The 25,317-nt window shown below is 41.4% G+C and overlaps 1 protein-coding gene across 5 annotated transcripts in view; it reads right to left on the reverse strand.

The window, feature by feature from the left end:
* Positions 1-25,317, reverse strand: part of LOC127456753 (hemicentin-1-like) — a 145,180-nt gene that overhangs the window by 110,875 nt on the left and 8,988 nt on the right. For all 5 annotated transcript variants that reach the window (XR_007899882.1, XM_051725314.1, XM_051725312.1 and 2 more), the window contains exons 2-4: positions 2,345-2,415; positions 475-633; positions 37-159 (exon numbers count right to left, since the gene is read on the reverse strand). Coding sequence is in view for 4 of the 5 variants with exons in the window: in XM_051725314.1 (XP_051581274.1) it covers positions 37-159; positions 475-633; positions 2,345-2,415 (353 nt within the window). In the remaining variant the exon portion in view is untranslated. The remainder of the gene's footprint in view (positions 1-36; positions 160-474; positions 634-2,344; positions 2,416-25,317) is intronic.

Consider the following 25,317-nt stretch of genomic DNA (forward strand, 5'->3'; position numbering starts at 1 on the left):
CAACTACATGGCAATGTCTAAATAAATGTATCTCACCTCGTTGACTTGTTTCTTGTCCAAATGGAAGACCTGTCCTGAGCTAGTTGAGGCTATCTCCTCATACACTTTATAGCCAATATGGGATCTGTCATCACAGTCTCCAGTCAGCACAAAAACCACCTGCCCACACATAAACACAGATCATTAGAAGTGTTATTCTACTGCACGTTTTCAGTAAACTGAACAACACGTCCAGGTGCATTATCATCACATTTATATGAATTCTTTTAGATGCATTTAGATGCTTTTATCCAAAGTGACTTGCAAATGTGGAACACAAGTGAAACAGCATGAAGAGAAAGTGCCACAATACAAAGTTCCTTGTTTGACCAGAAAAGAACAAGCTACAAAAGAGATGAGTATAACAGAGCAAAACAGAACAAACAAAAACTTAGTTGAGGACTTGAGGGAGTTGACTGGAAATGGTTAGATTACCTGTGATTGTTTTTGCTGAATTAGCTGCAGAACGTCATGGGTCAACCTGTAGTCTTTTGATCGCGCATCAGTAAACACGTAAATGTAGGACCCTGGTAAGGAGATTTCAAGGGCGATCTTGATGGCTCCAATGCTCATCTCTGGGCAGTCTCCACCTCCCTGAAGACAGCCATCATTATTTCTCATTATATCAGTATTATTTACTTCTTTTCTTGGAGGAGCAAAGCATTTTATTTTCTTTGTATATGCAATCTTTATAAAATAAAAAAGGCAAACGTTTAGCACTTTAGCTTCAAACATGGACTGAGGCTTTTCCATTAATGGTAAACATAGTCGATGTGTTCTGTCAATGGAACATCCAAAATATTTAAAGCCAGATATTTATATTAATTGCAACAATTTGGAAATGGGCAACCAGCTGAGCAGATAGCAAGCAGATTTGGCCCAATCATGAAAGCATAAATGTACTGAATGCTTGTCATGGGAGTCAGTCATGCCTGCAACTGATGTTGACCTTGGAATGTAATTGCCTGTCCAGCGTAATCTTGGTCAAAACTTGAGGGCCTGGACTGGATGACTTCCAAGAGTCCTGTTACATAAAGTGCATTCCTTACCTAAAACTGGCATGTATAAAAGCCAACTAATCAAATTTTTGCGTACATCCATGTTTGATGATATGTGTACATCTGTCTCTTCTCAATTGGAAATCAAAGAAGACTCGTGTCTTTTTCATTATATGTTCCAGAAGGCACGTGTCTGAAAGAAACATCTGGAAGTAAGTGATCTTTCCTTTTCTGTTCTATACACACACACACACATACACAGCAGAACAGCAGATAGCAACCCCAACACTGAACAGCGACCGGATTGTAGGATAGGTTAAGGAATGCTCTCAGAATGTACTCTCGTAGTTCATTTAGAATGACAGTTTCTTCTCTGATCACTGGAAAAGACATTAGCAGCAACTGTGATTTGAATGATTTATTACCTTAGAAGCCAATGTTTTGGAAAGGAAAACGCACACAAACACTTACACAAACTTGCAATGAGCTCCAAGAAAACAAGACCAAATCCTGCGCACATTCTTTGTGCCAGTACAGAATTGCACTTAATCAGCGAGCCTGCATTTCCTCTGTTTTGGCCGAAACAGCTGGGAGAAATGCTGAGAGTGATTTAAAGTACACGGCAGATATATAGGATGAATACAGTCTAGATCACCTCTATTACACAGAGTACACAGCTCTCAAACCACAAAGGTGCTCATTCATATCTTTCTACAGTACCTGCCAGATATATTTGTTACAAGAGCCAAAGATGCCGACCCATGGGTGGAATACACACTGGCTTCATAGCAAGCATATTGCTTTTAATCACTTTTATGTGATATTCTCTGTCAAATACAGTACAACCAAGACATTTGCAATCTTCATTTGGCTGTTGAGATGTACTCTCAGCAATGTTTGAAGTGAACATGTTTATAGAGTGAATATGAATCCAAACTGACACATGCTGTCCCTGTGATCAAAGACATTTCAAGATAACACGACTAAAAATTAGAATTCTGTCATTGTTTACTCTACCTCTTGTTGTTCCAAACCCGTATGACTTTGTTGCTTCCATGGAACACAGACGGTGATGGTGATGCAGTATGTTAGTCACAGTCACCATTCAGTTTCTTTTTACAATGAAAATGAATGGTGATTGACACTGTCATTCTGCCTAACATCACTATTTTCATTCCAAAGTAGAAAGAAAGTCATATGGGTTTGAAACAACAAGAAGGTGAGTAAATAATATATATTTGTTTTGAGTGTGTGTGTGAATTATTCCTTTTAGGTCAACAAACCCAATGTGAAGTGCATGAACTCACCTGGACATACAACTCCCTTAGCTCATCCTGGAACTTCTTTGGATCTGTTGTTATTGTAATGGGTCCAATCTCTGCAGAAACAGAATGAATGCTGTTACAGGCAAAAATGCAAGCTGTTGGAACACAGTCAAATGGCCTCTTAGATTGAAATATTAAAACTGTTTCTGATTTTTCCACATAGATGCCAAATATTTGTGCAGGCAGCTAGTGGCGGATGTCTAAGATCAAGGGTCACATTTGAACCTGAGTGACAGGGAGCTTCCTGTTCATTGCCAAGAGGGCTTCTGAGTCACAGACAAGTCAAAGTGGTGGATAAAGTGAGGATTTGGTATTACATCTTATAAACACTAATTGCTAATCCTGGAGTCAAAGGGACTAAAAGAGATCTAAAAATACATGCACTGTAGAATAAGTAAATTTTACCATGGTCTCTATGTACAGTAGGCGACTGTGGTTTTGATAAAAGCTCTGAGCCCTGAGCGCCATCAATGACCTCTTTGATTGGAGTATCATTCAGAAAGCCAGATTGGGATTACTCGAAACCGTCAAGGTTCAGTCAGGTAAAATATACCACATGTGAATTTCACTTACATGTGTGTGGAACAGAGACAATAAGAGTGACATGTCTTAGTGAAACTCTACAGATAAGAAGTCTTCCTTCTCTCCAGTAGCATCTCGTCAATACAACAGTCAAAGACAAGATGTTTTCTCACTCTAAGTTCTTTATAAATCTGACAGCGCAAGAATTTTAAAATCTATGGACCAACTTCAGTGACATGAAGGAAAGTTCCAGTTATTTCTGGTACCCACTCCACTTGAATATTGTATTATTGTGATCTATTACCAAATCACTGTTATTATATTTTTATAATATAACAGTAATATTTTTCTGTCTTTATTTATTAACTTTGACGTGGCTATTAAAAGTGGTCAGGTTAACCCTTTGAGCCGTCATTTTTACATAATTTCTTTTTTAATTTCCATTTCCTCATTACAAATCTGGTGAAATGAGGTCATCCCAATAGATTTGTACATTACAGCAACTAGTAGTTAATTCAAAATGTTTGGAATAACATAAATGTAGAAAATAAAGTGAATCTGGATCATTTAGTATTCACTATGCATCCTGTTATTAGCGAACCAAGCTCAGACCATCTCTGAGTTCGTGTGGAGACAGCCCCAAACCCTTGAAAACCCAGTATCATGAGCCCCTTTTCTTTAAAGCTTAATTTAATGAGATTGCTACTCTTTATGGTTAAATAATCGCACAAGACCATATCGCCATTTCAATTGTATCAATTGTGCAGCGCTAATACCAAATTAATTAACCAAACACGCTGTGGTAGGTAACCCTTCTGGGTCTAAATGGCAGTGGCTCTGCTGTGAAAAGCCAGCCTGTTCTTATTATGCACACATCTCCTTTCACATCAGCTGTTCTCCTTCATAATAGGAAAGACCTTATAACTCAGGTATGCTCTTCTGTCAGCAATGGGAATCTGGTGTGAGGTCATTGTGTTGCAGTTGCCTGTGTCAGTGTGCAAGGCCAGTGACATCATGCTCTGTTTTTGAAGCCATGTTGTCTAAGTTTTCCAGCTTTCTTAGTTCAAGGTTTGAGCTTTTTTTTCTCAACGAATCATACAAAGCGACATGGTAACTTTAGTGCTAGAAGGACAGTGAAAGTATTACTAGTGCACTATATTCCAAGTCTTTTGAAACCGAACGACCACTTGGTTTGACGAACTAACATATTTAAGTTGTTATTGTCAGGAAATGTAAGCAGTACGGAGGACCCAAGCGCAGGAATGAGTAAAATAAAATACTTTTATTTAACAACTGAAACAAACAGGAAACACAAAACTCTCACAAGGGAGAGAAAAACAAAACAGGGCTCGACAATAAGGACTGCCCGATGGCCCAGGGCCAGTCTGAGAAAGATTCGGGCCAGTTGCTAGAACTGTCACTTGCCCAATCGGGCCAGTGCTGCATTTATAACATTAGTGTAAGCAAACAACAAGCGAGAGAGCACAAAAATTACACGGAGCGAACAAAATCTTCTAACCGAGGAGCGAGCACGAGTATATTTATCTTGCAAAGACGTGCAAATGCAGAATATACTGGACGCGCCAAGGCACAGTCGCGTGCACGCACAACATCATGCAGACACCGAGCGCACTCTCCTAGCACTGTCCTCGCTCTTTTCCAAGTGTCTTAGCAGCAGCTATTACCAATGTGTAGAAAATAGCAGGAAAAAAACCCAATTAATGAATTTCGTAGTGGGATTTAACGTCTTGTGCAACACTTTAAGTATCCCCGCACATTCCGTGTTCACAGTGCGTGAAATCCCCAAATTTTTAGTTTTTACATGTTGGTGAAAATTAGTAATCCACACATTGGAACACAAGAAATCAACAGTTTCTTTCTATAGGACTGAAAATCCATGTCTCTCCATACATGTGTCTCATCATCATCATCATGTTTAACATGCATGTGCTCTCGTGAAGGGACAGAGCACTAGTTTTATTCACACTGTAAAAAAATAAAAAAAAATTCTCTCATTAATTCGCCTTTAGGGATGAAGAGCCGAATGAGACGTAATAAACTTTGTTAAACCCCAGTTATACACGTGTCTGGAAATCACGAGTTGCTCAATATCCAAAATGTAAGTATACATTTAATTAGGTAATGTTTCAAACGTAAACATTAATTCGACATGATAATGCCGTTTGATATGAAAAGAAGCAAGATCACTATGGCTATTAGGCTATTATTATCAGAGCTGTTCAGCTGCAGGGTGAAGATGAATATTTGAAACAGTCTACTTCATATCATCCTTATAAAACACCTGTTAGATGTCTAATTTCTGGACCATACAGGTATTTTTTTGTTTGTTTGTTTGTTTGTTTGTTTGTATATCAGTCAGTGTTGGTCTTGTTTGGGTTGTCTGATTTCATGTTATATACACATTGTTAATTCACAGATTAGGCCTAATATCTACCTACTGTATATTACACATCACAACCAATTTAGTAGCAAGTCTGTTCTCTCAGCCAATAATCAGATCTTTAACTCAGTGAATAATCTTTGATCCTTCTTGTGAAAACACTACACATGGGCAAAAGTTGCATGACTAAACGGGTGACCGAAAACCCATCATCTCCTCTACAGAACTCTTGGCTTAAAAACACGTGTAAACGGCAGGACGGGTGAGATTAATATGATGTATTTATGAATTTGTATCTGTAAAGTGCATATACAGTATGGGATTACATAAGGCATAAATCATATCTTGCAAATTATAAATGTGATTCAATTTTGGGGGACATTGTATTTTTAATTTTTTTCTCCCCTTTTTCTCCCCAATTTGGAATGCCCAGTTCCCAATGCGCTCTAAGTCCTCATGGTGGCGTAGTGACTTGCCTCAATCTGGGTGGCGGAGGACGAATCTCAGTTGCCTCCGCGTCTGAGACCATCAATCCGCGCATCTTATCACGTGGCTTGTTGAGCGCGTTACTGCAGAGACATAACGCGTGTGGAGACCCATGCTATTCTCCACGGCATCCACACACAACTCACCACACACCCCACCGAGAGCGAGAACCACATTATAGCGACCACGAGGAGGTTACCCCATGTGACTCTCCCCTCCCTAGCAACCGGACCAATTTGGTTGCTTAGGAGACCTGGCTGGAGTCACTTAGCATGCCCTGGATTCGAACTCGTGACTCCAGGGGTGGTAGTCAGTGTCTTTACTCGCCAAGCTACCCAAGCCCCTGGGGGTCATTGTATTAAAAACATAAGATATGTAAAAAATATTTATCTTCGGACATTTTTTTAAAGCCATGATGGTAAAAACAGCTATTTGTCATTTTTGTGTTGGGGCCAGTGAAAATTTTGGCAGGGCCAGTAAAAACCTGAAGCACTGGCAACCGGGCCAGTAGAAAAATGTAGAAAATTTTGTAGCGTTGAGCCCTACAAAATGAAACATAAACCAGAATATAAACAAATAACTAGGACCGACCGGAAACAGGAACAGGATTGGAACTAGGACAGACGATTCGACAAACACAAGAGGAAAGAGGGCACAATAAATGGAGGAACATACATGAAGGACAGGTGCAGACAATCAACATTAGGAGGACTAAACTAGGGGTGAGGCCAGAGGGAACAGAGTTGGGAGAGCATATGGCAAACTAAAACATTACCCTAAGCCATGTGCTCATACATAAAACAAACTCACATAGATGAGAAACTGACAAAGACAGAAAGGCAGACAGAGAAAGATCAAGAGAGTTTATTCACTCTCAAATCAAATTATTGATGAGCTAAGTATGCAGTGCCCGAATCAAATATGACAGCTAGGCCGCAAGTTTGATCATGACGTTTTTTCATAAGTCCAACCTGAGCCATCAATAACATCAATAACATCAAACATCATTCACCATTCACTTTCATTGTATGGGAAAAAAGATGCCATGAAAGTGAATGGTGATTGAGGCTAACATTCTGCATAAAATTTCCTTTTGTTTTCCACTGAGGAAAACAAGTCATAAAGTCTGAAACAACATGAGGGTGAGTAAATGATGACAGAATTTTAGTTTTGGGTGAAATATTCCTTTAATGAAAACAAAGTAGTCATATTATAATCATTATGTTGTTTATAGCAGGGAGGACTTTAAACAACTAGCCTACAAAAGAAAGGCATTTTTGAAACTTCCCACCCAAACACTCATATGTACAGTCTCATCTTTGAACCAACTCAAAAGCATTCAAAGTTGAATAACACAAAGCAGAGTCAGGAAGTGCAATGGTATCCAAAAACTACAAATTACTTCACACCAAAAATGACATAGGTCTCTAAAGCACAAGCTAGTCCCTGCAGAGCTGTGGATTTTATGACACTGTATTTTGTTTTCTCCTTTTTGCATAGAATAAATTACATTATTCAGCCAAGAAAATGTATAATTGATGTTCTATGGTTTATTTTAGTTTATTTGAAGAGAGACAAACATTATGGTCTACTGTAACTTCTTCAAAACACTGTATAATTGTGTATAAATGTGTGCAGAACTCTGAAATCTCTCTCAAGAGATCTTTTCAAAACTCTCATATTTTGGCAGTATAGGAAACCCTTTAAGTGTAGAAAAAGAACATTCATGCAATCAAAGCAATGCTTAAAAGTAGCACGATAGAATTCTGACTGCTGTGTATGGAACTGGCATACTTCAATAATAGCTTTCATGAATGGAAAAGTTTACAAGGTCCTGGGACATTTCTTGTGATTAAGGAGTTTTATCTTGGCAGAATGGTTACTGGTCTTCTTTACCTCTTCTTGGACCTAAAAATGATGTCACAGTTAAGAGGAATAGGGGCAAAGAGCACATGGAAACTTTAAAATGGGGGTTGGGGGGGAAGTGTTGTTTTGTGAAAGTCAATTTGGAAGACATTTGGGAGGAGGGTGGACAACAAGTGATTAATTTGAGAGCATGGCAAATAACAGAGAAGAAAACCTTATAAAACCTTGGAACGGAAAGGAAAGATTAAAAAAGAAAGTGATTTTTGGAAGCGATTTCATTGTATGTCAGCTAAGATCATTTCAAAGGAAACAGGCATTTTCTCTGCATCCAGAAGTAAAGAATGACAACTGATCTTTTTAAACACTAAGCAGGCTAAATGTTTATATACTAAAATTGTGGGGACAAGAATGAATTATCGAAAACCTTCAAAGGTGTCAAATCATAAGAGTTTACTGGACCATGAAAACATACTGTAACTGCCAGAACTCAAAACTTTCTCCATATATAAAAAACAAAAAACATTTATTGACAGATGAATACATCTAAACACATGACCGCCCACATTTGCTTGTTGTTGTATGTATCCTGAGATGGTCTGAGATCATATAGAGCATTCATAGATAACACTATTCTTGCAAACTGTTCCGAGATGACTGACAGAGAATAGTGTGAACTCATCATATGCACGTGTTCCACGAGACACACTCGCACAGCGCCAATTACTCTCTGAATACTCAGCGAATCAGATGCGCATTGACAGCTTTTCTTTCATCAGTTCTTAAAAATATAAACAAGTGTGTTTCTTCAAGTGTGCATTTTTGTGTCTAATGGCATTTCTTGTTGTATGTCACACCAAGACGTCTTACAGGTTGTCCACCACAGTGGCGGGTATATGAGTAAAATTACTCGCCAATATGCATGAAATACCTGCATTTGGCGGGTGGTGGGTGCTAAAAGTATAGAAAAATGTGGGAAAATCCACTAAGCCTTGTGCTGTTCTTGGCTGTGTGTAGCACATGCAGCTCTGCATATCCTTCCAAAGGATCCCAACATTAGGAAAATTTCAGCGCAAATTGTTTTGTAATACTGTCACAGTGTAATACAGGCGTTGAAAAGAGGCTATTGTTGAAGGGGGGTGACACATAAAAAATTATAGTGGACTTAAAAGATGGGCACATTGGGAAACAATCCATATAAGTTTTAAAATCAATCAATGCCTTGAGAATCACTGCCATGTATTTTTCCAAGAACTATGGCCAAAGAACTATGGAGAGACTATAGCCAAAAAGTCTCAAGAAGAGAGGTTATTAAACACAAATATATTTTTTTCCATGCTTTCTCCAAGTGTAATTATTATTAAAAGTTCATTTTCATGAAATAAGTTTTCTTCTCTTGAGGTCAAATCACATCTTGTCAGTCTAATTGAGGAAAAAATGCATGGATTCTGGGAAACCACTGTGGATGTTTAGTAAGAAGCCCTCCACCACTTCTCTATTGCCAAAGGTCACTGAGTTAATATAGATGTGGAAACAATCATATTAACAGTCCTGAACGTTTCTTTTCATCCCTCTTTTTTTCTGAATCAAACTCACCATGTACTGTGCAAATGAACAATTTAAAAGCATCAGATGCTGTTGATGCTGCAGGGATAAACATTGTATTAATTACAGGCTGTGGACTGCATTGACAATACTTTAATGCTAGTTTTGATACTTGAAATGACTTTAAAAAGTTAGTTTGTGCTTTGTAAATTTTCTTATACTGTACCAGACTTTACATTGTAAATCCTCAGGGACCCCTCCCATTTTCAATAAAAAAAAAAAAAAAATGGATTTAGTGGATTATAGTCTTGAGACTTTTAAGTCTCATTCTGGAGGTAGATCCAAGATGGACAGTATGGATTTGATAACCATGTTTATAAACTGTAGTTACATGAGTCAGCAACCATCTCCAAAAAATAACCAAGTAACATAATATTGAATACACCAGATTAATAACAGAAATAACACTGTAATAAATGGTTAAACATTTGGAGGAAATAACAGCAAGTTATTAAAAACATATATTGACAGCAAATATTTTGCACAGACTCCTCTAGGAACAGACATATTTTTTCTGATGTATAATAATCATTTCAAGTGGTTTAACATCCTGCCAGGAAACTACCAAAACAGTAAGCCTTTATAAGAAAAAGCAGAAAGAAAAAAAGTTGACAAATGAAAATTAGTCAGAGCTGCCTGCACACTGGCACACCCAGTGTTCAGGATAAACTCCACACTGTTAGTGGAATACACCTAGAGGTAATAGAGAATAAATGGATATCAATATTTACATGTGAGAACAATTAAGACATATGGAGTAATGGAAAAATCCAGTACGAGTGCGTCAAGACAAGGAAGAATGTGCTATTAAACAACTTTCAGTTGTTTACAGTTGCAGAGCAACATTGCAACAATATAACAGAATATCACAATGACAATAATATAGAATGTATAGTCACATGTGCTTGTATATTGACTATTTTTACAAATTTGAATGTGGCTCTTCCGAGCAGAATTTAGAGTTAGAACTATTCATTTTATATTTGTTTAACTGTTTATTATACATTTTTTATGAATGATTTGTTATGAATATTCTTATTTTTGCATCCATCAATTTCCAATTAAAAACAGAACATAATCAATTGAGATGAAGTAGCTTTCATTTCTTAAAGGCGATTTAAGCGATTTTAGCCTTTCTGAAACTTCCACGAGACTTAGCTGTTAAATTAGAAACTAGAGCTGGGTAAAAATATTGATTTTCCGATTCATCGTGAACTTCATTTAAACGATCTTGATATCGATTCTTAAACCCAAAGATCAATCATTTACTGTATGTGGCAACCCTCTATAATGCAAGTAAATCACTCACATGTGCAACCAAATCTCATGCTATAAGACTAAAAATGTCTATGATTAGTCAATGGCTGGTAAATGTTCAGATTTCACTCACGAGTGATTGAGTAGTATAGTGGAGAAGAAGTTATTAGCACAGAGGTCCTTTCCCTGTGTGTTAAGAGTACAAGTTTGGTTTAACTTCTTCTATGTGTCCAAAGACGAGATCCACGGACCCATACATCATTGAATAATGTCTCTTTTAATACACTTACTGTTTTTTTACAGTCAGTTGTTGATTAAAAACAATAAAAAAAGGAAATATTTAATTCTAATCACATAAAGAAATAACACACGTCTTCTCTCGTTATATGCACTTACTGGCTGATGCCGCTAGTGTCATGATCCTGTTCTGTCTGCCCTTTGGTCTCTGTCTGTTTTCTGTTTGTGTGTGTTTGTTGTGTGTATGTGTAATTGGCTGTGTCTGTGTTTCTGTTAGCCATGTGCTTCCCTGTCCCTGGCCTCCTCGTTACCCTTGTCTTTCTCCCTCGTTTAGTCCTTATGTTAATTGCCTTCACCTGGTTCCCATGTGCCTTGCCTAAATATTGTGCCATCTTCCCTCTTGTATTTGTCAGATTTTCAATTATCGTTTTGTGAGTTTTGTAACTAGTCAGTCTGTTCCTGTTCCTGTCTTGTTCCGGTTCCCGGTCGGTCTTAGTTATTATACTTTTTCTAGTTTATGTTTTGTTTTCTTTCCCCTGTGAGAGTTTTGTGTTACCTGTTCTGTTTTCAGTTGTTTTAAAAAAACTATTTTTATTTTCACTCATTCCTGCGTTTGGGTCCTCATTCCTGACACATTCCGTGACATAACGATCTGACCAACATGGACCCAGCAGGAATATGTTTTTCTTTTTGTTCACTACTTTCCACACGACGCAGAGCCAAGCAGGCCAGGAAACTCTTCCAACTCCAGCAGGAGGACAAGTCGGTGAGGAGGTATGCGTTGGAGTTTTTGGTGCTGTCCTCGGGTCTGGGTAATGATCAGGCCAGCCTTATGCAATTGTTAAAGGCTGGTCTGAATGAACCCAACAGTTCTTGTGTCCCAGAGATAGGTGTAGGGGGAAGTCTTGCCACTACGTCAAGTTTGCCTTGAAATGGGATGAGTTTATCTCTGCCTGTGCCTCAGAGGACTTCCTTCCTTCATCCCAGCACGAGGTCAAGGATACTCCCTCACCAGCAGCAGACGCGGCTGACTGCCAGGAGGCAGCTGCTGACCGCCAGGATGCGGTGGTTGTTTCTGCGGCTGACCGTCAGTGTTTCTGACTGTCTGGAGGAGGAGTAGAAGGAAACCGAGTAAGGCACCCGTTCCCCAGTCGCTGCCAGCGTTCCCAGCCACAGAGGCCGTTCCCCAGTTGCTGCCAGCGATCATGGCCACGGAAACTGTTTCCCAGTCGCTGCCAGCACTCCCGACCATGACCGCCATCGAGTTTCCCGAGGCTGTCAACGAGCCTGTCCAGTTCCCTGAGGCTGTTGACGATCCTGTCCAGTTCCCTATGGCTGTCGACAAGTCTGTCCAGTCTCCTGTGACCGTTGACAAACCTGTTTAGTCCCCTGTAACCATTGACGAGCCTGTCTAGTCCCCTGTGACCGTCAATGATCCTGTCTATCCCCCTGTGGCCGTCGACGATCCTGTCCAGTCACCAGCGGTCACCATCCAGTCTAACCAGCCTCCTGCGCTGCCAAGGACCAGCTTGCTCTGTCTGCTGTGGACTGCCAGGGGGTGGAGGAGCCCGCTGCTCTTTCCACCCACAAGAGGAGGAGGAGGAAGAGGAGAGGGGTCCCTGCATCAGGGTCTGCTGCAGCGTTCCAGGAGGGGTCCGAGCCCGCTGCAGCTGCCGACCAGCCTCACCCTTTGCCTGTGGCCGTCCAGTCTGAACCTTGTCCAGTGGCTGCCCACGTCCTGCCTGAAACCTGTCCAGCGGCCGCCCACATCCGGTCTGATCACTACCCAGCAGCCGCCCATATCCTGTCTGAACCCTGTCCAGCGGCCACCCACTTACAGTCTGAACCCTGCCCCGTGGCCGTCTACGTCCAGTCTAACCCTGTCCAGTTCTCAGTGGACACCAATGCCCTGTCTGACCCTGTCCAACTCTCAGCGACCACGACTGACCTCACCATCTGCCCAGCGGCCACCACAAACCACACCCTCGGCTCAGTGGCCACTAACCACCATTCTGTCCATTCCCCAGTAACAATTGACCAGCCTTTTACTCAGCCCAGTAACCAGCACCCATCAGACACCATACCATTCTATTGCTCAGTCCAGTAACCAGCACCCATCAGACTCCAATCACCAGCCTTTTACTAAGTCCAGTGGCTAGCATCTGTCTGACACAATCGACCAGTCTGTTGCTCAGTCCAGTAGCCAGCACTCATCAGACACCAGCTATCAGTATGTTACTCAGCCCAGTAACCAGCACCCATCAGATACCACCTACCATTCTGTTGCTCAACCCAGTAACCAGAACCCATAAGACACCAGTGACCAGTCTGTTGCTCAGTCCACTGGCCAGCACTCATCAGATACCAGCTACCATAATATTTCTCAGCCAATAGCCAGCATCCATCAAACACCAGTCACCAGTCTGTTGCTCAGCCCAGTAACTAGCACCCGTCAGATACCAGCTACTAGTCTGTTACTCTCTCTGTTCAGTCTCCAGCAGGTGCCACTCATTCAGTCCTGTCCCCAGCGGTCGTCGACCGGTCTGACCCAGTCCTGTCCCCAACGACCACCGACCAATCTGTTCAGCCCTCTGAGGTCCCTGCCCAGTTTAACCAGCCCTTCACTCAGTCTGATGCAGTCCTGTCCCCTACGATTACCGACCAGTCTGTCCAGTCCTCTGTGGCCGCCACTGACCTTACCAACTGCTCAGTGGCTCGGACTTTGCCTTGACCTCCAGATCCTTCTTCAGCTCCGCCCTGGCCTCCTGGTCCATCTAGGCCTCTGGTTTCTCCTCCGGCTCCGCCATGGCCTTCTGGTTCACCTACAGCGTGGTCCATACCATCCCCCTGGTCTCCCCCACTCGCCCTCCCTGGTCTGTCATCTGTCCCTCAGCCTGGCCCATTCCGTTCCCCTGGTCTTCCCCACCCACCCCCTCCTCGAGCTGCGTTTTCCCTCCTGGTCCTCTGCCCACTCCCTGGGCCAGTCCATCAGTCCTGTCAGGTGTGGAAACCAAGAGGCGTCCGTTGGGGGGTACTGTCATGATCCTGTTCTGTCTGCCCTTCAGTCTCTGTCTGTTTTCTGTTTGTGTGTGTTTGTCTTGTGTATGTTTAATTGTCTGTGTTTCTGTTAGCTGTGTGCTTCCCTGTCCCCGGCTCCTCGTTACCCTTGTCAATCTCCATTATTTAGTCCTTGTTATGTTAATAATCTTCACCTGTTCCTCATGTGCCTTGCCAATAAATTGTGCCCTCTTCCTTCTTGTATTTTTCAGATCGTTTTGTGAGTTTTGTTACTAGTCAGTCTGTTCTTGTTCCTGTCTTGTTCCTGATCCCGGTCGGTCTTAGTTATTATACTTTTGTTTCTCTCCCCCGTGAGAGTTTTGTGTTATCTGTTCTGTTTTCAGTTGTTTTAATCAAATTATTTTTATTTTCACTCATTCCTGCATTTGGGTCCTCATTCTTGACACATTCCGTGACAGCTAGTCTAAAAGAGACAGTACCAATTAAGCACATGGTCTACATATCAATGTCAATACTTATATTACAAATTATGCAAGTAAATAATAAAAATGTAAAAAAAATATATATGCATAATATTTAATATATGCAATTTCAAGACATTAGTTGATGGAAATGACTGAATTGAAAAGCTAAAATGAGACCAATTTGATGAAAAACTAATTCTTTGTTAAATTAATATATTTTTTTAATTGTAACTAGAAGGGTTGCCTAGAAGGTTTGCTTTATAATTAAGAGCATTAGCTGAGAAATAATTTATTTTCTATGAAAGCAAAATGGACACTGTAATAGAAATGTACCCATATTAATCAATATCGAATCGAGATCGGAATCTAATCGAGAGCTTATAAATCGGAATCAAATTGGAAAATCTGTATCAATACCCAGCCCTATTAGACATGCCCCCTCTTTCCAAAACATAGTCTTGAGACTGTCACCTTCTCACAGATGTCAGACCACGTAGCAAAATAGCGCCATCAGCTGACAACTGATATGATTCTGAATATGACTTTAAACCTGAATGTACCGCTTCGACTACTACTATGAGAACGTAAAAAATGATTGACATGCAAAAAGCACATCAAAGTCTTCTGATTGACTGATCAAAATATGTGTCCGTGGCTAGTGGTTACATTTTTGTTTGCTGTCTACTGCTTTCACAGAGAATGGTAAGATATCTCAAGACACTTGTTTCAGTGATCTTTCAGGAAGAAGGAACATTTTCTGCATACCATTCCATACAAAAAAATGTTTTAATTACATTTCCAGAAAAAAATATTGTGATATATACTGTTAGTGTTATATAGAATTACTCATATCGTGACTTAAGATTTTGGTCATACCACCCAGCCCTACTTGGAACTGTATGCTATATAGTAGTGTGCATAATTCAGACTGTCAAGCCAAGTTAGAGGCTAGCTGTATACCTCCAAGAATGCTAGACCACAAAACCAACAATGCACCATGTCAGAGGAAAAGTAAGGACATTGTGGGTTTGTAGCTCGAGTCTGCTTTGTGGCTCTGCTCCAGCCTCTGTCTGATTTAAATTGTTTATTAGGTTTGATGTGCATTTAATTCTTCAGTATGGGAACTCTCCAATCCAAAATCACATATTGCTCTTATTACCCTTATATGAAGAACCTATAGTATCATATATGGAGGGTATGCTCAGAATGTTTTCTGCAGCATAGTCTAAAGATCATGTAAAATATAAGATAGCAAACATTAAAATATAGCTGAAACCTTTACAGAAGACCCTCTTACAAAGTACACTCACTGAGCACTTTTTATTAGGAACACTATGATCCAAATAAAGTTCCCGACATGGTCTTCTGCTGTTGTAGCCCATCCGCCTCAAGGTTCAACGTGTTGTGCATTCTGAGATGCTATTCTGCTCACTACAATTGCATAGAGTTGTTATCTGAGTTACCGTAGCCTTTCTGTCAGCTCGAACCAGTCTGGCCATTCTCCTTTGACCTCTCTCATCAACAAGACGTTTCTGTCCGCAGAACTGCTGCTCACTGGATGTTGTTTTGGGACCATTCTGAGTAAACTCTTGAGACTGTTGTGCATGAAAATCCCAGGAGATCAACAGTTACAGAAATACTCAAACCAGCCCGTCTGGCACCAACAATCATGCCATGTTCGAAATCACTGAGATCAAATTTTTTCCCCATTCTCATGGTTGATGTGAACATTAACTGAAGCTCCTGTCATGTATCTGCATGATTTTATGCATTGCACTGCTGCCACACGATTGACTGATTAGTTAATCGCATGAATAAGTAGGTGTACAGGTGTTCCTAATAAAGTGCACAGTGAGTGTATGTGTTAATGATATAGAGCAGAAGTCTGGTATTGCTGACCTCATCAGAAGGCAAGGGGCAAAACCTGACTCAGGATATGCCCAGGGGTCTAAAACCAATCTATTTTTAATTTAGGCCAGCATGATTGTTTTGGTCAGCCTTGGCTATATGTCATTGGATAAGAGAAGCTCAGGATTTCCAGTAGGAGCTGTCTGGAGGAGGGTCCTGCATTTGACTGACACCATCGGATGGCTGGTGGTGCAAAACCACCCCATAAAACTGTCAAAACGGGTCAAGGTGTTTTCCTAAGTATGTGACTGCAGCTGCCACCAGCACCACAAAGACTGAAATAATCAGAACTAAAGAGCATAAAGCACTTACAAGAAGCATACAGAGTAATGGAGAAAAAAATAAAAAATCTGAGGATGCACAAATAAATGGTTTGTAATAAATATCAAATAACTCTTGGAAGTCCCTAATGTGTTTGATAAAGTAGCAAACTGCATCCCAAACTGTCCATACTGAAAGACGAAGTCAGGCATCTGCATGTAATTAATGCTTAATAGTCCAAAAACATACTTACAATCAGCTATCATACAGCTATAATGGGAGATAATAGGGAGGGAATGTAGGATGATTTGAACTCATTATGAGATTGGAGTCAGTACCCTCCACCCATGCAGAAAGCTCAGACATCCATCCCTAACAACTTATACAAGCTCTCTGAAGTAATCAAAAAATTATGTCTGACTTAGGGAGACAAATCCTGTTGTTGTACCAGAAATCTCTAGGGTTCATGAGCTTTGTTAGCATCTGTGCTTTGTTGGATGTAGGCAAGCTAAAAACAGCTGGAATGCAGCTGAGAGCCATTACCTCGAGTGTCCGGCACTCCACACCACACAACACCACTCTAAAATTCAGGCTTTTGTAAAGCGGTGAAAAAAAAAAAAAAACTTAAAAAAATTGTTTTTAAATGAATTTTTTTGATCTTTTAACCTTTGACATCTAGATGGATGTTAAAGGAATGTTCCTGGGTTCAATGCAAGTTAAGCACAAATGACAGCATTTGTAACATAATTTTGATTACCACATATAGAGAAAACTTCAACTCTTACCTTGTTTGTTTAAAAAAAAAATGCAGTTACAGAAAGCAAGGCTTTTAGACCTTACAGTGCCTTTATACAGTATTATACTGACAACACTATTGCCAGTAACTGTAAAAACCTTATTACAGTAAGCTATTGCAATTGCTGTGTACAGTAATTAAGTGATTACTGTGTTTGGTAGATGAAGTATATTACTGTAAAAATATGAATTGTACAATTACTAAATGTAATTATCCCAAACATAATTTTTTTAATTCAATTTATTCAATTTATTTTTTTTTATTATTATTATATCAAGTTAATTATTATTAATAAAAAAACACATTTGTTCTTTTTTTTTATTATTGGAGCATGACAAGAATAGGGAAACTGGAGCATGACATATTGTAATTATATATAGTAAAACAGTAAAGTACATATACAGCAATTAAAAAGGTATGGTAACAAGGATAAAAAGTTGTGACAGATTGAAGGAGTCAGTCAGTCAGTGCAGGGCCACCAGGATCAAGTGAACACTAAAAGAAAAGAATATCTGATCAGTGTTAATGTTGAAGTCCTGAAGTCATCACACCCAATATTTCCCAAAATCTCCTGTGTGGCCGTTCACTTGCCCAAAACAACAAGGAGCGCACTGGAATCATGAACATGCAGGTCTCGAGACACATTTTTAAAGGTTTAACCACTTTCAACTTGATGCACCGTCTTAAAAAACACAAAACTTTCGGTGCGAGAAAAAGCAGCGAGACGCCAGGAAACGACCAAAGACATCCCAATAGGCCAACACTTAAAAAATAATGCAGGCGGAAAGCAAGAACACATTCTCTGTAAACAGCCCCAAAGTAAACTTTAATTGCGTCCTTTCAATAACATCTGAGTTTATCTTATTTCTTCATAAACATTTTTCTTTAATTATTATTATTATTGTCTTATTATTGTCTTATTACTGCTTGCACTCACGTGATTTGATGTTTAACTTTAATTCTGTGAGACTGCTCTGCTCAAATGAAGCTTTCCCTCAGACAGCTGTGCCCGGTGTTGGTTTTACTTGTAAATTTCGTCTCCCCCAGGGGTGAAGGGAGGCCGAGAGAAAAAGAGAGAGGGAACAGAGCCAAGAATACTGTTCATTAATATTACCACGTATACAGTTTATCTTACTACCAATACCAAACTTTAGAATTTTGAATATAATAAAGGCAAGTTTAATTGTTTAACTTACCTGCAGTTGTCTACTTCATTATGGACTAAGCATAACACAAAGCACAGACGGCAGAGGCACGGACACATACAGGCAGATTGTTTTTTTTTCCTAGGAATGCTCAGAGATTAGACAGAGTCTGCTTATGTGTATGTTAATGCAAATAAGTACCAGGATTTATGAATACAAAAAGATTATGAACACTAAAAGATGTACACTCCTCAGATATTGTGGGTTCTGCATCTATAAACTACAGTAAGGGTTAACAGTGCACTTTCAGTGTGTATGGGTCCATAAACGCTAAAATACACACTGTTTCAAAAGTATAGCACAAGATGTAAACATTATACATGTTAACATGATTTGAGTGAAATAAAAATCACTTTCTAACCTTTTCTTTTTAAGTTAGGCCATATCCAATAGGGTTTACCAGTGTTCTTCATGATAACAAAGTTGTAATATTGTATAACTTTACACAGATATGATTATGTCTAGTAAGAACTTTTATCACACTAAAACCATGTTAACACATACAGTATAATGTTGACATCTTGTGGCTATACTTTTACAACAGTGTTTTAATATTTATGGACTGGCCCCATTAATTGTAATTAAATTAATTTTCTTCTTTTTTTTAAAAAAAATAAACATGGGAAGAGTCAAAATTATTTTTTGTGGTAATTAACATTATGCCATAAATGCTATTGATTGAGCTTTACTTGTGTTGAACCTGGAACATTCCTTTAATCGTGGGTCCACTGATTGGGACATCTTGTTAATTTGCATCATAGTAGTAGTTTGTCACCGAATGGTTAAAAATGATTTTTATTAACAATTGATATTGCCAAACTGGCAGCAAAGAATACTAAAAGGAGTGTATTATCTTTCTTATTCAATAACACTCAAAACTTAAAGGACACAGAATGCCTTGAAAAGAAAACCATATACAGTATATAAGTGCACACATAACATCTAATTTATTCCCTCCCTATTGACAGTTCCACAACATAATTTCTCAACATGCATTGCTGATGGAAACTCATTAGAAGCCTTATAATGACAGTGAGGGTTAGCGCTGAGCCCACAGGGCATGACTGACTGGATAAAACCCACCTCTTTGAAATTTTACTCAAGATTTGACTCAACATTTTTAGCAGAGTTAAAAGAAGTGTTAGGAGGTATTTTAGGTAAGTGGACAGGTCACCTTTTCACAGTTATCTTTGATCATGTCTTACATATAGAAAAAAAGAAAAATTAGGATCTGGATCACATTCAAAACAGTTAATCCTTAAAATACGTCTTTCTTGAGTAATGCTTCATAAACTATAGGCTACTCAACTTAGCTACTCAATATGCAGAGGCATCTACAACCACATAACATATGGCTTCTATTACTCTCAAAATACAATCATTTGGAAACCAGAAACATCAGCTGCAATCCAGGACCTGGGCCTATCGAGCTTCTATGAGGTAACTGTAAGCATGTTTGCCAGTGCTTATATACATGATGTAAAGTGTTAAAACTCCTTCAGCACATGGCAAATGTTGCTCTGACGTCGAGTATATTTGCCTCAATGTGTCAAATGGCTTATAGACAAAGACCTGGCACCATCAACCAAATTATCGACCACACACATGCTCCACTCACTCAAAACCACAAACCCAAAGAGGAATCTGTCTAATCATCCATTTCCTCAGACTTCTCTCATACACACACCACAAAACTTTCAACAAGTTGGACTCTGCACTAAAGATAAAGATTGAACTGTACATTTGAAGGTCTCCATTGCTTGGTCTTTTTTAAAGCCCAAGATCTGGCCAGAGATTATAACACACACACAGCAGACACTGACATGCCAGCTGGGAGCTGAGTCGCGTTTTTTCAGCCGTTCAGGAAATGTTTCAGCAATAAGACTCCTCTAGGAGAAAAAAAAACAAAAAACGGGGAGACAGAGAATGATGAAGAGAGATGTGAATAGACAGACTAAGAAAGGAATGCAAATCAGGGGTCATGAATAGGGGAGAGATAAAAGAAAAAGGAAATGAAAGCTAATAAAATCCTTGAAAAAGAGAGAAAATAATTCAGATGAATCTCTTGCTAATCCCAATCTTTCTAAATGTTTTTCTAGGAAAATCTCACTTTTATTACCTTGAGAGCACTTCAGCTGTTGTCAGTTGTAAATTACTCATTGTGTCTCAAACACAGTGTAAGAAAGCCCTGAAGATAAAAAAAGGTGAAGCGTAGAACGTCACATGCCACACGTTTCATTTTAAACAAACATTTACACATTTCACATGCATTTTCATGCTTGATGGAAAATAAATAGTCTCTGACACCTTTAACTGTTCAAGTATAATGATACATGACATGGTAGGGGGTTCCCTATCTGTCACTCACTCGACGTTGTGTCGATGTAGTGACACTAGGGGTCACTCTTGGGAGCCGCAAACACCACTGCTTTTTTGAAAAAAGGCCAATGAGAATTGGCGAGTGGAATTTGCATGCCACTCCCTCGGACATACGGGTATAAAAGGAGCTGGTATGCAACCACTCATTCAGGTTTTGTGCTGAGGAGCCGAGACCAGGTCCCGGCCATTTCAGCGGGTAGTTCAACATTGTGGCAAGAGGGACACAACGTCTCATTCCCTCCATCAGGGAACGGAGGTTACGAAAGTAACCAGGACGTTCCCTATCTGTCACTCACTCGACGTTGTGTCGATGTATTGACACTATGGGTCCCTATACAAAACGCCACAACTAGCTGAACTGTGTTATGTGAACTGGTGGTGTGTGACGGGCAGACTGCTGTGTGCTTCGTAGCCAGCGCACAAGGACATCACGTAACCTCCCCCAACATTCTTATGGGCGTCGAATGGTCCATCAGGAACAAGTCAACTGCCCAACTACAGGGACAGGCTAGCCCAGCCGAGGCCACTTTTCCCTCTCTTTTCTCCCCAAAAAGAGTGGAATTTGTTAACTGACTGGGAGCCATAAGTGTCTGTGTTGGGGGGTGTCCCTCCCAAGGGGAAGACACCGCGGAGACCACACCCCACCCAAAAGGGGGGTATTTTGAGTGGAATACGTCACATGGTCTTACCGAGTCTTGTCGGAAGTATGTCATATGGAGAGGTCCCATGGTAGGTCCTACCCGAAGGGGAGGAGTTTCTACAGAGCATGGCGACCGGGGGCAGAGGGGCCTCTGCCCAAGGAAGATGCAGTTTGCCATCAGGGAAACAATTTTGCGGAAGATATCACATGGGGTCGCCTTCGGGGAACCGGCACATGTGGAGCACCTACCTCAGTACAGGGGCTCATTAGCACACGTACTGGGCCGGTCAGCTGCCAGAGGGCTAAGGAGGAAAGTCATCCAGGGATCACAGTCTGTGAACACGGCTGGGAGTCAAGAGCGCACGTCTTCACCTCAAGGGAAAGACGCTATGCGCAAGCGGTACACCCGGCCAGTTGTCCCGGAACTTACCTGCTCGTGCCTGCCAATACACGGGACAAGACCAGCTCGACCCGGAGATTGTAGAACCTCGCAAAGGTGTTGGGTGTTGCCCAGCCTGCTGCTCTGCAGATGTCTGCCAAAGAGGCACCACTGGCCAGGGCCCAGGAGGCCGCCACACTCCTGGTGGAGTGGGCTCATAACCCCGCAGGGGGTGGCACGTCCTGAGCCTGATATGCCATCGTGATGGCGTTGATGACCCAGTGGGCGATCCTCTGTTTGGAGACAGCGCTTCCTTTCCGCTGACCACCAAAGCAAACAAAGAGCTGCTCGGAACTAAGGCTCTGCGTGCGATCCAAATAGATGAGTAAAGCTCGCACCGGACACAGCAACACCAAGGCTGGGTCTGCCTCCTCCTGGGGCGCCATGCCCATCTCGGGACTTGAGTCTGAAGCCAGTGCTGAAGCGTCTTATATGCATCAACCCGAGCGGTGTGGCCACCGCTGAGGATGCTATATGCCCCAGGAGCCTCTGAAAAAGTTTCAGTGGAACCGCTGTTCTCCATCCGAACACCTTCAGACATTTCAGCACTGACTGTGCACGTTCGTGAGGTGCGCTGTCATCGAGACTGAGTCCAACTCCAAACTGAGAAAAGAGATGCTCTGAATCGGGGAGAGCTTGCTCTTTTCCCAGTTGACCCAAAGCCCCAGTCGGCTGAGGTGCCAGAGCACGAGATCCCTGTGTGCGCACAGCAACACTTGAGAGTGAGCTAGGATTAGCCAGTCGTCGAGATAGTTGAGGATGCGGATGCCCACTTCCCTTAGTGGGGCAAGGGCAGCCTCTGTGACCTTCGTGAAGACGTGAGGGGACAGGGACAGGCCGAAGGGGAGGCCTTCGATGGCAAACTGCAGGAAGGGTCTGTGTCGAGGTAAGACCGAGATGTGAAAGTACGCGTCCTTCAGGTCTACCGCCACGAAGCAATCTTGATGCCGGACGCTCGCTAGAATGCGTTTTTGCGTCAGCATCTTGAACGGGAGTCTGTGCAAAGCCCGGTTCAGTACTCGCAGGTCCAGGATTGGTCGCAACCCACCTCCTTTTTTCGGTACAATGAAGTAAGGGCTGTAGAACCCTTTCTTCATCTCAGCTGGAGGGACAGGCTCTATCGTGCCCTTGCGCAGAAGGGTAGCAATCTCCGCACGCAAGGTAGCGGCATTCTCGCCCTTCACCGACACCGCTGAACCTGGGCGGGCGCCTGGTGAACTGAATCGCGTAGCCGAGTCGGACGGTCCGGGTCAGCCATCAAGACGGGTTGGAAAGCACGAGCCATGCGCCCAAACTCCGGGAGAGGGGGACCAAGGGAATGATCATGTCGGACGTACCGGCAGGTGGAGCCTCGTGGCGGGGCAGAGCTCGAGGTGCCACGTTGAGAGGACTCAAGCCCCGTGGCCGTGCTGAGTCACACAATGAGGACATGACTCATCTATGAACGATGTCTCCGCGTGGACAGTGCCCAGACGCGTAAGACAGCGATCATGGCCATCAGAAGCGGAGAGATAGCGACCGCAACCAGGAATAACACACAAACGGAAAAGTGTGTGCCGCTCTTTTAGAAAGAAAATATACTCTTTTTAGAATATACTCTTTTAGTTGTTTTTGCCGAAGTGCCCAGGGGCGGTCTCTGCACTCCACAGGTGCAGAGGGGGAGAAGCTGCTGAAATGCAGCGTAGAATCCAGCAGATGAGGTGAATGAACTTCGCGGATGAATTCAGCTTCAATGAATAGAACCGCCTGGCTCCGAAGTGAAAATCTGAATGAGTGGTTGCATACCAGCTCCTTTTATACCCGTATATCCGGGGGAGTGACATGCAAATTCCACTCGCCAATTCTCATTGGCCTTTTTTCAAAAAAGCAGGAGGTGTTTGGGGCGCCCAAGAGTGACCCCTAGTGTCACTACATCGACACAACGTCGAGTGAGTGACAGATAGGGAACCCCCTACCATGTCATGTATCATTATACTTGAACAGTTAAAGGTGTCAGAGACTCTACCTCCTCATATTTAAATTCTGTTTAACAGAACTATCACATAGCCTGCTTGGGCATCTAAACTTACAATTACAAAATACAAGCCTGGTAGAGTATGGATCACTGTGGCATTTAGCCATTTGTCATTTTAAAAGAATGCAAATGTATGTGTGATATCAAAGTACCTCACTGAGAGGCATTAGTCATTATTAAATGAAACATGGCCTGAACCAATAAAACATTTTGTTATTCTATCTCACATATGTAACTTATACTCTAACTGAATTGTAGCGGAGCTATTAAATACTACTAATGCTACTATCCTCTAAATGCTATAATATGGTATCCATGTTTGTCTTTCAAACATCTGACAATCATACCCTGGCCAGAAGTCATCTATCATTCTTTCATCTTTCATTCCAAACTCATCTCAAGTTCAACTTCCCACCAGACTTTGACCTTTGCACTGCACCAGTCACAAAAGGTCACAGAGTATCTCAGCATCGAATCAAAACAAGTCCTAGGGCTAAGAAAGTGCAATCAGTGGCCAAATGTGTGGTCACAATCTAGATGGAATCCCAACAACTGCAGAAAATTGCTCATGATATTTGTAGCTTCCAACAGAACTTGCTACCATTGAATCTGCAAAGTGCTCTGCAAATAAAACATATTAATAAACATGTATATATACGCCGATCAGCCACAACATTAAAACTACCTGCCTAATATTGTGTAGGTCCCCCTTGTGCCGCCAAAACAGTGCCAACTCACATCTCAGTATAGCATTCTGAGATGCTATTCTTCTCACCACAATTGTACAGAGCGGTTATCTGAGTTACCGTTGACTTTGACAGTTTGAACCAGTCTGGCCATTCTCTGTTGACCTCTCATCAACAAGGCGCTTCCATCCGCAGAACTTCCCCTCACTGGATGTTTTTTGTTTTTGGCACCATTCAGAGTAAATTCTAGAGACTGCTGTGTGTGAAAATCCCAGGAGATCAGCAGTTACAGAAATACTCAAACCAGGCCGTCTGGCACCAACAATCATCCATGCGATTATCTAATCAGCCAATCGTGTGGCAGCAGTGCAGTGTATAAAATCATACAGATACAGGTCAGGAGCTTCAGTTAATGTTCACATCAACCATTAGAATGGGGAAAAATGTGATCTCAGTAATTTGGACCGTGGCATGATTGTTGGTGCCAGATGGGCTGGAGGCAGAATTACACCATAGTCTGAAACACTATTTATCCCACCCCACCCAATACCACAAATTCTTGCCTAATGGCATCATTACGGACAGTGTTCAAGCCAATACCCTTGTAATCTAGGGGTATTCCAGGATGAATGTAGTCTCTGAGAGTAAGCACCAAAAGAGTCAAAGAGATGTTTAGAAATCTTTTTAAAAGCATCTATGCTCCAAGATAGTCCATTTTGCAAACTTCAACAGGTCTAACTATAGGGCGTAGATGAGGCCAACCAGAGTGAAACC

This window comes from Myxocyprinus asiaticus, chromosome 19 (assembly GCF_019703515.2).
Source record: "Myxocyprinus asiaticus isolate MX2 ecotype Aquarium Trade chromosome 19, UBuf_Myxa_2, whole genome shotgun sequence".
Taxonomy (NCBI): domain Eukaryota; kingdom Metazoa; phylum Chordata; class Actinopteri; order Cypriniformes; family Catostomidae; genus Myxocyprinus; species Myxocyprinus asiaticus.